Source organism: Triturus cristatus, chromosome 3_1 (assembly GCF_964204655.1).
Source record: "Triturus cristatus chromosome 3_1, aTriCri1.1, whole genome shotgun sequence".
In the NCBI taxonomy this organism is placed as follows: domain Eukaryota; kingdom Metazoa; phylum Chordata; class Amphibia; order Caudata; family Salamandridae; genus Triturus; species Triturus cristatus.
Window position 1 is genome coordinate 1158993847 of NC_140583.1, and position 12029 is coordinate 1159005875.

General features: G+C 42.4%; 1 protein-coding gene across 2 annotated transcripts in view; it reads right to left on the minus strand.

The window, feature by feature from the left end:
- Positions 1-9124, minus strand: part of LOC146861680 (uncharacterized) — a 262005-nt gene extending 252881 nt beyond the window's left edge. The window contains exon 1 of one of the 2 annotated variants that reach the window (XM_085646043.1): positions 8966-9124. In XM_085646043.1, coding sequence (XP_085502169.1) covers positions 8966-8989 — 24 coding nt within the window. In that variant the 5' untranslated portion in view covers positions 8990-9124. The remainder of the gene's footprint in view (positions 1-8965) is intronic. The other variant, XM_085646044.1, reaches the window with a different exon arrangement.
- Positions 9125-12029: the final 2905 nt, after the last annotated feature.

A 12029-nucleotide genomic window follows, 5' to 3' on the forward strand; every position in this document is an offset into this window, starting at 1 on the left:
TAAAAGTCTATGTTCCACATTCAGTTGAGATACTGTTAACAAGAACCCGAACGCAGCATCTTACCCAGATGACTAAGTATGAAAGATAAATTCTGGGGGCAGACAATATGACAGTGATTAATGCACAATGGTGAATCCTGCTACTTTATTGCCAGATGCACGTTGTGAAGAGGTGAAAGATGAAGCAGATCATGATTGCTTAGATGTGACTGAAATGTGCACTAAGCCCCGCCCTGATATACAGGAAAAGCCTCTGAAAGAGCCCGACCATGAACTATTTGTCAACGGCTCTTGTTTAAGGCTTTAGGAAGGAGGACTGAGTGCAGCTTATGCTGTTTGCAAAATATCTGGGGTCATTGAAGCATCCTGTTTACCGGGAGTCAAGTCTGCACAAGTAGCCGAATTGATAGCTTTAATAAAAGCATGCAAAATTGGGAAAAATTGGAAAGTGACCAGATTTACTGATAGCCAATATGGTTATGAGGTTGTGCATGACTTTGGCCAGCTTTGGATGCAGAGGGGGTTTCTGACTTCTTCAGGATCCCCCATTAGAAATGGAAAATTTGTGAAAGAACTGTTAGAAGCAATACAATTGCCAAAAGAAATATCAGTGGTCAAATGCGCTGCTCACCAGTCAGGAAATGACTATGTAGCGGCTGGTAATCGATACGCTGACCAGATTGCACAAGATTGTGCGAGAAATAATATGACAATAAACAAGAAAATTGAAACAAGTGGAATCAGCTGCCAACTTATGCTATTCTCAGCTTTCGAAACATGGGATGAGGTGAGACAGTTGCAGGATGAGGTAGAAGTAAGTGAAAAGGAAAAGAGGAAAAAATCAGGCTGTGAAAGGAGAGCAGAAGATGATGTGTGGGTGTACCCTGAAGGCAGACCAATCATGCCAGACTGCTTACTTTCTCAAATGGCAAGAATGTACCATGGGGACACTCATGCAGGCAGGGACGCTATGATAAGACTATTTAGACAAGATTGGTATAACCCAAGGTTTAGGGTAGTCACAGAGAGTCTTTGCCAGAGACGCTTAGTTTGTCAACAAATAAATGCATGCAGGAAAACAGTGGTCAGTTGGGGAAAAAAATCAGAAAGGCAGAAGGACCAGTCATAAGATTACAGCTTAACATTATAGGGTTACCACCATGCAGGGGAATGAAGTACGTCCTTGTCATAGTGTGTTTGTTTTCACGATGTTTGGAGGCATACCCTGCTAAGAGAAATGACAGTATAACAGTTGCAAAATTGTTGTTAAGAGAGTTGATTCCACGCTTTGGTTTTCCAGTAACTTTGGAATCTGATAGAGGGCCTCATTTTAATAATGAAGTAATTCGAATAATCTGTGAAGCATTCGAAATTGAACAAAAACTGCACTGTGCATACCGCCCAGAGGCTACTGGAGTGGTAATGCAATTGAATGGCAAAATCAAGTCAAGACTGGCAAAGGTGTGTGCATCCATATCACTGAGTTGGCCAGACGCATTGCCTATTGTATGGATGGAACTCAGAAGTATTCCAGACAGAAACACAGGATTGAGTCCCCATGAGATTCTCATGGGAAGAGCAATGAGACAAGCATTTATACCAGGACATAAATTGCTGAATATATCTGATGATCTGGTATTAGACTATTGCAAAGGATTGGCTGACCTAGTGGCTAAGACGCAGTTGCCAGGCAGCCAGATCAGGTGCATCATTTGAATCCCGGAGACTGGGTGGCAGTAAAGAAGCATACCAGAAAGCCGTGCCTAGCACCCAGAGGGGATGATCCATGGCATGTCATACTGGTCACTACTACAGCAGTGAAGTGTGCAGGTTTGCCAAATTGGATTCATGCAAGGCACACAATAAGGGTTTCAGCCCCTGCTGAAAAGAGACCGCAACTGACACAAACAGTTGAGGCTGCTGAAGGTTGTGCAGTCGAAGAATCTAGAGTAACAGATTCTGAAGTGGCTGACAAAGAACAACCGAGCACAAGTCAGGAGGACTGGATACCAGTGGTTGACATACCTGTGGTGATTATCCAAACAAGAAGCAAAACCAGATTAGAAAGACAAGAAACTAGAGAGGACCAGATAGGTGCAGAAGAACACGCTCAGGAAAAGGTGAATAACGCTACTGGAGACCCTGAGCAGGACCAGACAGGGAAACAAGAACATACTCAGGCAAGCAGATCGATCAAAAGACCTGAGCAGGGACAGACAGGTATAGAAGAACACGTTCAGGTAGCATAAGAAACAATTGTGGTAAAACCTGAACAGGACCAGTTAGGTGAAGAAGAACGAGTTCGGAGAGAAAAAGAACAATTTGAAATAAGGCCCGAACAGGAATAGATAGAGGAAGAAGAAGCCGCAGTAACAAGACTTGAACAAGGACAGATAGAGAGGGACACTGAAGACGGAGAAAATCAGATTGTGCCACAACATAACAAGAATAAAAGAGCTCTTGAGAAAGATAAAGAAGGTGAAAGTGCAGTGCAAGTTAAAAGGGTCAGAAAAGGAGATAACTGGCCAGGTGGAGTCAAAAGGTTAAAATATCATTTGAGGAAAACAAGTGAAAATCCTGAACAAGTGAATTAAGTTACGAGTCAGTCTTAGCAGTCAACTGTGAAAAACACTCGAAGTCTGTGACTAAGAATCTTGAACAATAAATTCAAGGGTCCTGAATGGACCTACGTAATTCTAGAAGAATTTGAAAATCTAGATTTAAATGGAGAGACAGATGAAGAAGTAAATGCAGAACAGATTGACGAAGGGAAAGTGAGGCCTCCTTGAAGTAACAAAAGAAATACAATTCATAAAGTAAAGAAAAGAAAAGAAGAGGAATCTTCTTAGACTAAAATGACTGATGACAGGTTTGCTGAAAGATCAAAACGAAATTGTGCAAAGAAATTCTGTAGGGTTTGCATATGTAGCATTTTATTAGTAGTCATGGTATGGCTATTTCTAACAATAGCAGATGAGATAGATTTACATCACACAGAAACAGATGATGACACATCTTTAAATGTATTCGCAAAGTTGTTCCAATATGTAGACACAGTGGAGATTAGTGATTGTTATGTGTGTATGAAATTACCAGCTTCAGTAGCAGAGGGAGTCACATACTATCATTTACCATTAACGTATGGTATTTCATGTAGCATATTGACAAGTTTATTTTATAGAACAGGAAAACTTCAATATTATTATTATTCAAACTTAGATGTAGGATTTTCAGAAATTCCTATTTGAAAGAATATGAATTGAGTGCTTAGTAGTCCAAATGCATAGTTTATGGGTGAATTATTCTTAACTATGAAGTCAATAGATATAGCAAAGGTACACAAGAATAACCTAACATGTTCATTACGTGAAGAAAATAAAGTGTTTTTGAATTTAGTTGAAGAAAGGAGACAGGATTTCAAAGAAAAGCTACAGAACAGAAAACTCATATACCACAATGGGCTGAGAAAGAGGGAATTTATACAACTGGCAAAGCGCATGCTACGATGTCCCTAGACTTTGTAAAGACAGGGAAAACTTGCCTCCATATATTAAAGACAGACTATAACAATGTATTTATTGGTTCTAGTGAGTGTGAACATAACTTCCTAATTCTGGGAGGTTGGGGACTAAAAGGGGGAACAGATCCAGTATTTCCTGGCGTTTACTACATGTATGGGAATAATGCTTATTATAAGCTGCCTGCACGGTGGTACGGTAGTTGCTACTTCGAAATAGTATTTCCGAAGATATATCATGTAATAAAAAGAGTCACTGGAAGCAATGAAAACACTAATGAACTAACACGGAGAAAGAGAGATCGTTTTTCAGAAATAATAGGTGACATATTTGGTGCATTGATACCTTCAGTGGGAGTCATTCTGAACTCGCATAGAATCTGTCAATTATCAACAGTAGTTGATCATCTATCGACTGATACTGCTGGAGGTTTCTTGATGATTAACACAGAAATGGTTGCAATTAGGTCTATGGTTTTACAAAATCGACTTGCGCTTGATATATTATTAGCAAAAGAAGGCGGAGTCTGTAAAATATTGAAAGTGCAACATTGTTGCACTTATATACCGGATAAAAGCAGGGAAATTGAACGATATATTAAGAATATTACGAAACTTCAAGGAGAATTGAAACCACTGGAGGGTGATAGTGTACGGGAAAGACTAACAAAAAGTGTTTCTTCAATAGGGACCTGGTTTTACTGATCTTGGGAAAGGTATTATAGGTCAAATAGTATTTCCATTAGTTGGTATAACAATAATAGTCTTAACAATAATGATATGGTGCAAATGTTGCAAAAAGGGAAGGAGATATGAAGTAAATGGAAAGGGACAAAAAAGAAAATATGAAGAGATACAGCTAGAAGAGATGAAAGGAGAATTATATAAAAGAATGAAAGATTTGAAAAATAAAGATGAGGACAAAAATGAAAAGAATGAAAAGAGTGGAAAGGGAATTTAGATTTGCTAAAGTTGGCATCTGGTTGGGATGGGTGATTTTGTGATGGCTCAAAATGCAATCAGAGAGTGGATTGATGGAGCAAGGACTCGTAGAAAAGACTTGCTCGGAGCAATCCTCATTTAACTTCTAATATTGTATTAACCTTGTATTATGTAAATGAATGCGCACAACATTGAACATAAAAGACAGAGAAGCTTGCTTATGTTTTTTTACTAATAAGTAACTCGAGCGGAATCTTAAAATGGCTGCTAACGTAATCGTGCATGCGCCAACTGCATCTACGCAGTATGACGAGCTGTCCCTTTGAGGGAATTAAATGGCTGCTTGAAAGCTCACATACTTGGCATCTGCTTTGCCGAAAACTAAACCAAGCTATTTTACTAATGCTAATGTAGGGAAAGCATTAATAAGTAAATGGGGTTAGAGTAGAGATAGGTGGTATACAGTGAAACCATTTATTCTTGAAATTAATATTTGTCTTTCTGACTTTCCTGATAGTGTGCATTTGGGCCTCTCGTACGAGTCTAGACTATGCGCATGCTTAGTGGGAATGAGCCCGAAGAAGTGACGATGTACTTGAACGCAGTCCAAGGACATAAAAGATACATACCCTGGGAACAAGCATCGAAAACCTCTGGATGAATAGAAATAAATGATAAAATATACACTTGTTTCTAATATGATGTGAATACGGGTGGGAATAAAGATTTGTGAATAAAAATTAAGGGGTGGGATCTTTGAACAATAGACTAAGATGAACAATAAGTACGGTGTGATGATCATCCCCCCTTGCCTGTCCAATCAGAGTTAGTATTTTTACGATATTGAAACATTAATGGATGATACATAATTTTTGAAGAGTATAATTGAGTTAGTTTAGTTAGTTAGTCAGACGGAGATTTGCTGAATGCTGCAGAGCTCGGGATGCAGTCGGAGATATTGATGAAGAATCGAATGCAGAACCATTTACTTTAACTAATACATTTAGAAGAAGATCGCGGAAGAATCTCGATGAGGAAGAGAGTGTCAGAGAGGGGTGCTGCGCAAGCATCCGTGTTAGAGAGGTCATCTATTCTGTCCTGATTTCTGTCCTGAAGCCTTTGTCGCCTGATCTTTCCCGGGGGACCCTTCCCAGCTCCTTAGCCAGGGGGTTGGTGTTCACACCATCCTAGGAAATTATACTTTCATTGAATGTGCAGATGTACTTTTCTCTCTATCCTCTCCTTTCTAAGCAAAGTCATTGCAGAGTATGATATATTTGATTGATTAATTGAATCTTTCTTCCTATGAGTGACGGAGACTGTACTGTACTTTGAAAGTGGTTCACATGAAATTAATTTAGATAAAGACTTAAAACTTCAAGAGTCTGTGGTTATTTCATTGCAAAGAGAAAAAAAAAATCATGTGATTTCACCATCAACTAGTTCAACTAATGGTCCATTGACCAGAGGAAAGAACTTTTTGATCAGTGAAAAGATTAGTTAAGAACAAGAGGTGACTAATCTTGAACTAATGGTAAAATCATAAACTTTGACTCCAGCGGTTAGTACCAGGCTGTATGTGTATGTGTGTTTATGGGCCCAGGTGAGTATATGGTATTAGAGTATCTGTTGCTGGTTCACCGCTGGATCACCAGTGTAAGACACCGGGACAGATTCAGCAGCCCCTGTACGTTGTCTGCTTTCCATTCCAAGCAGCAACGTGCAGGCAGCGAGGGAGCCTTTTTTTCACCTCCAGCTGGACCGAAGGGGCCAACTGGCCTCCTTTTGTTTGCATATGCTTAGACTGGGGGGCCGCCTGGAACCTCACACTTAATGTAAATGCCACAGAGGGAAACAAAGGCACACAGCTTGCCTTCTCTTTACAGGTACTTAAGAGAAGCATGCTTTTGCCTTTCTTCTGTCCCTGTATATAAGTGCAGACACTGTAAGACTGTCAGATGGGTTGGTCTGTCCCAGTATTTTCACAAATAATTTAAATAGCACTATTTTATTTATTTTATAGTGCTATGTCATGATCTAATTTGCATACTGTCCTACTTGGTCAGTCCCCCCCGCTTCTTTTTATAGGACCTGTGCCCTGATACGCACTATACATGTCTCTACAAGGCTGTTCTTTTTATATATGAAAAAAAGCTAAGAAATTGATTTTCACAAAAAAAGCATAGCCTAAAGGTCTAAATACCTCCCTACATATACCTCCAGCTCCCAGCAGTGGCATAGCGGTAGCCTGATTCTAGGGCCTATCCAAGTGCTTAATATAGCACTATTTTACAAGAGAATAATGGTGTATTTTTTTTAAAACAGTTTTGCATCCTGAGAGTGCATTCTATGTCAAAAGTCTACTCGGTGTTCCTAAAATCCTGCATGAATTTTTTTTTTTGTTGGGTGTAAAATAGATTTATTGGTAAGAAAGCTTTCTGGCAACGGGGAACAAGACTAACAGTGATTCCCACAACATGTTTACTTGGGTACCAGACATCCAGCTGGACTCTGCAGTGAACTAGGGTACCCGTTACATAGTAGCAACAATCGGGAGGGTCACACGCATCAAAACTTTCTCACTGCTGATCATTTGGTAAAGACACACAGTCGAAATGGGGTGTATAAGAGGAAGTAGCAATACATTTCGCATAAATACAAAAAAGATAGTTTAGAGAAAAAAACTACTCCACTAATTGCTAAACTAACGTGTTTTAAGCAAAGAAATGGCCTCTAAACTTTCCTCACAAAGCTGTGTATTTCCCTTAGTAGTTCCTATTCTCTGCTGTACATGCTCATAACTTTGACAAATGTCAAATGGTACTCTAAGTAAAGGTTGCAATATGCAACATTGGAGGAATTCTAACAGATCCTGCAAGTTCGAGTTTGCAAACCCCGCTGAGGAGATTTCAGTGTGCTATGGTTTCTATAAAAACATACAAACTTGATTCGATGTACATAAAATACATACGTTCAGCAGTGTGGGCGACAGGGCAGTCTTTGTTCAGTTCAACATCATACACAGACTTTCAATAAAGAGAAGGAACTGCACACTCCCCCCCAAGTTGTGTTATCGTCATATTCCACATTTGATCCTGAGAAACCAATTTACGTAAGTACATTTAGAGAAAAATTAGATGCAATTGCTGGTCAGGTCCATGGGGACAAGTGACCCCAATGAATTTGGCACTACAGAAAAGCCCGGTCTTTGCAAGAAAGACCACTTCTGTGGTGTGGAAGTAATGTCAGATGGTACGCACCATCCTGAAATCCTTTGGAAGCACAGTCATTTAGGAAACTTGGAGATAATCCCTGCAGAGTGTGCACGGAGGCCGCAACATGAGCAGGTGAGGGGATACTTAGCCTGGACAGTAAGACATCTTGACCTGGGCCTACCACAGCAGAGAAGACACCTTATGTACTGCAGTATCTTGCGGTCCGTGCAGCAGGTCTTTCAGCTTCAAAACAATTGTGTCCAAGCTAAAACAAGAACACCCTACTGCTCCGAGGCTCCGACTGTCTCATCTCCTTATTTTCTTTTGAATGCATGTCTCCTCACTCTGAGTTCAGCCCATTATAAATCATGTGCTTGTATGCCTTAATCTCTGTTATTGTATTTCTACAAATTGCCTACACCTCATTTCAAAGATCGCAACGTATCCTTTGAAAGTCATACTCTGCAACGTAGCAATACCTAATCTCATCTACTAATCCCACCGACTATCGGCATCAATTCACAATACCTCCCGCCCGTCACTACTGATCACACCTGTCTCCTACTGTTGCAATCCACCTCAAAGACACTAGAGTAAATGCACTGAATGGTCTCCTTAAGAGAACAAGGTCAATCCAAGTTACTAACAACAACCAACCACTACCATGGGCTCCGGAGCAGCGTGCGTCCAGGCATAAAGCACTTCAACGCCTCATCAGGGGTAGTAAGCACTACATAAATACAATAATAATAAACAATTCTCGACATTGTAGGGATTTCGAGGAGAGGTGTAATGAGTGCCTCACACCTGGTGGCTGGACTGACTGGTAGTGTGACAAATGTCCACCTTTAGGTCGTGCAGCAGCACATTGTTTTGTTACAAACCCGTTTCCAACCCAGCTAATCACATTCTTGGCTGACTAGAAACCGTTTTAAATCACTTTCTAGACACTTAGATTTGTAAAAAAGTGAGAATTGTTTTCAATGATATGTCATGGGTAGCAGCGTACCGCCGAGCTACAAAATAAGTGTCACTCCAAATAACACGCATAAGGGATAGGAATGTTACACAAGCACATTCTAAACATGAGAATACCACACAAAGTCTCGATTAATCCATCCATGGTATGCACGATACCGACTACCTAATCTGAACTCTATAAAGGTAACTGCTCACTTTGTCTAGATGATAGACGAAACACCACACTGTATATGACCCTAGCGCCTGGATCACTTGCCTTATCTGCTGCACACACCATCACTGAGTCATCTGTATGTAAAGCATGACTCACCTTATCTGAAAGCTTGAGCGACATTTCCTTTCTTATTTTACGTGTATTTTCAGATGAAAACCTGGCTCTGGAACGTGATGAAGCAAGCCCAAACCACACTGCTCTCTCTCCCCTGACCCGAGCCAACAGGAAGCAAGCAACAAGGCTGGATTACCAATTACCATACCGGATCCAATGCACGTGCTCAAAACAAGAGACACTAGTCTCCGGAATGTGCGCGACTGAGCCAGCCTAATTTCTCGCGCTAGATTTCTCTTAAAGAGCTAGAGTGCCAATAGAGTGTTCACGTCATGTGCCCGCAGCGGGTACCATTGTGAGAGCTTCAGTAGAAGATGTGCTTCCAGTTGAAAACCTTGTTGAGAGTGTTGCTGTAAACTCGTGAAATGGCTTGGTGCCTTCGATGTCTCCGGTGATTTTTTAGGGCATTAGAGCTAATATCTAACACAAAGGGAGTCTTCCATGCCACACAGATGGTTAACCCCTTCGCTGCTAGCCCCCCCTTATCCTTTTTTGGGCTATTTGGGGTAGTACGCGCTTAGGCCCCTGTAACTTTTTGACCACAAAATGTATCCACGCCAAATTTGCGTCCTTTTCTTCCAACATCACGGGGATTCTAAAGGTACCCAGGGTTTGTGGATTCCCCTGGAGGGGACCCAGAAATTAGCCAAAAAAATACAGCAAACTTTTGGTTTATTTTGGAAAAATGGGAAAAAAGAGCTACAGATGAAAGCGTCTGTTTTTTTCCCTGCAAATGGTATCAAAAAAGGGGTTGTGGTGCTGAAATCACCATCTTCCCAGCTTTGAGGGACAAGCAGACTTTTGTCAGAGAACCAACATTTTTACACAGTTTTGGCATTTTTCTGGGACACAGCCTATTTTTGCTATTTTGTGTGCTTTCAACCTCCTTCCAGTTAATGGTAGAAATGGGTATGAAAGAAATAATGGATCCTGCAAAGCTATACATTTTAGAAAAGTAGACAAAATTCGGAATTCAGCAAGAGATCATTTGTGTAGATCGTTCAAGGTTTCTTTATAGAAACCAACAGTTAAATATAAGAAAATTTTAAAATTAGTTGAAAAAAACAGCCATTTGTGTCAACGTTTTCACCTGTAACTTCTTCTAATTATGACAGCTGTTTGAAAGCAATATACCGTTACATCCGCTGGACCTCTCTGGTTGTGGGGATTTATAGGACTTGTAGGTTCACCAGGAACCCGACGAACCCAGAGCCAATAACTGAGCAGCGACTTGCAATGGTTTTTTATTGTGTATATAGCAATTATTCTGGGAAAGCAGGAGGGAGCAATATTTAGATCCGTTTCCCTGCCCGCATCACTACAGGCAGAGAAACAGATAGTCCGCTTCCAGTGGGTGGGAGGTTTTGGAAGCTCCTGCCAACTGGGAGTGGACTTGGTGTTTTAACCCCTTCCATGCGGGGCAAATTCTGCCGTGGTGCGAGGGGGGGCGGGGCTGGGCGTGGCGCTCAGGTTCTCAGGACGGCTCCCGGCCGTCATAAATCACGGTGGGCGTGTGCTCATGACGGCCGGGAGCCGTCCGAACTCCGCCCACTAATTGATTCGCCCGCACAGGCGGGGAATGTGCCGCGCGTGGGCGGAGCGGCAACGGTCGGACGGCTCCCGGCCGTCATGAGCACACGACTACCGTGACTCATGACGGCCGGGAGCCGTCCTGAGCATGGAAGGGGTTAAAATGCTCCCGCCAAGCGAGAGTAAACATAGGTTTCCTGGCCCATGCTGTTGTGGGAAGGGAAACTGCTTTATCCCGGGATTGTGCAACCCGGGACATAGCCAGTGAGCCAGCCCTGGGGAGTGGGGTCCCTTGGGCCGTTAATGGTTTTTCCCTGTTCATTTTTTCATAGAAACTTTAAACACAGCTACAGCCCAGACTGTTGAACGGGTTTTCACCTAATGTGGCAGAAAGCTAAATATTGGTCCAGAAAGAGTGCTTTTTGTGATTTTGTGTAAATCTGTTCAGTAGGTTTTGATAGATTAATGCTCAATAACTCTGTAAATTGCTCAAAAAACTTTGTATGTATCACACCACAGAGGCTCCGGAGACCTTACAGATCTCCTTCTGAGATCTGATTGTCTCCCACCACAGCAACAACAATGTGGCAGCAGCCATCTAAGGACTTGGGACTCAGTCCCAAGTCTTAAAAAGTGCAAAAAAAGATATAGGTGGCAGGGTAGGGATACCCTGACCCCATTGGCCTGGTGGTGAAGTTTAGCCTGGTTCCAAAACTTATTTTATTTTAATGCAAATTTGCGGCAAATCAGCAAATCCACTGTGAAAATTGAAGAAAAAAAAGGGCAGGCTACTGAGTGTGCCAAAATTATAAATCCTCTGGGAGGTCAACGCAGCTTTAAATTAGGGCAATATTTTAATGTAGGGGAATGGGGCTGTGCGGCCACCTATAATTAAGAGAGGCCCTGTTGGATGGGGTCCCCTAGGGCCTAGGGCCACAATAGGCTCAGAGAGGGTGGCCACTCTGCCCCCTTTATATTGACATGTAGACCTAGGCAATGGTGTTTCCAGGGCCTAATAAGGCTCAGGGAGGGGGCTGTGCGACCCCTTTCCCTTTACTATAGTAATCGGTACCGGGGAATGGGGTCTCGGGGGGACTAATAAGGCTCAGAGAAGGGGGCCCGCCCCATTTTAATATCATGTCGTTCTGGGGATGGGGCCCCCAGTGCCTAATAAGCCTCGAGAAGTGAGGCCAGCTGCCCCTTTCCCATTTAAACATCATGCGGCCCACATGTCATATGACCCTGGGAATGGGGTCCCAGGGGCCTAATAAGGCTCGAGGAGTGGGGCCGGCTGCCCCTTCCAAATTCAAATGTCATGTGGACCCAGGTAACGGGGTTCCTAGTGCCACTGTTGGCTCAGGGAGTTTGGCTGCTTGTTGCAGGGGGTTGGACACAGGACCTAGCTGCAGGCCACGTGCAGTGTTGGGTTGGCTGCCTGTGGGGAGGATTGGCTACACGGCCTGGTTGTGTGCAACATGTGGCTAGCTGCATGCGGTGGGTTAGATCCTAGGGGCCA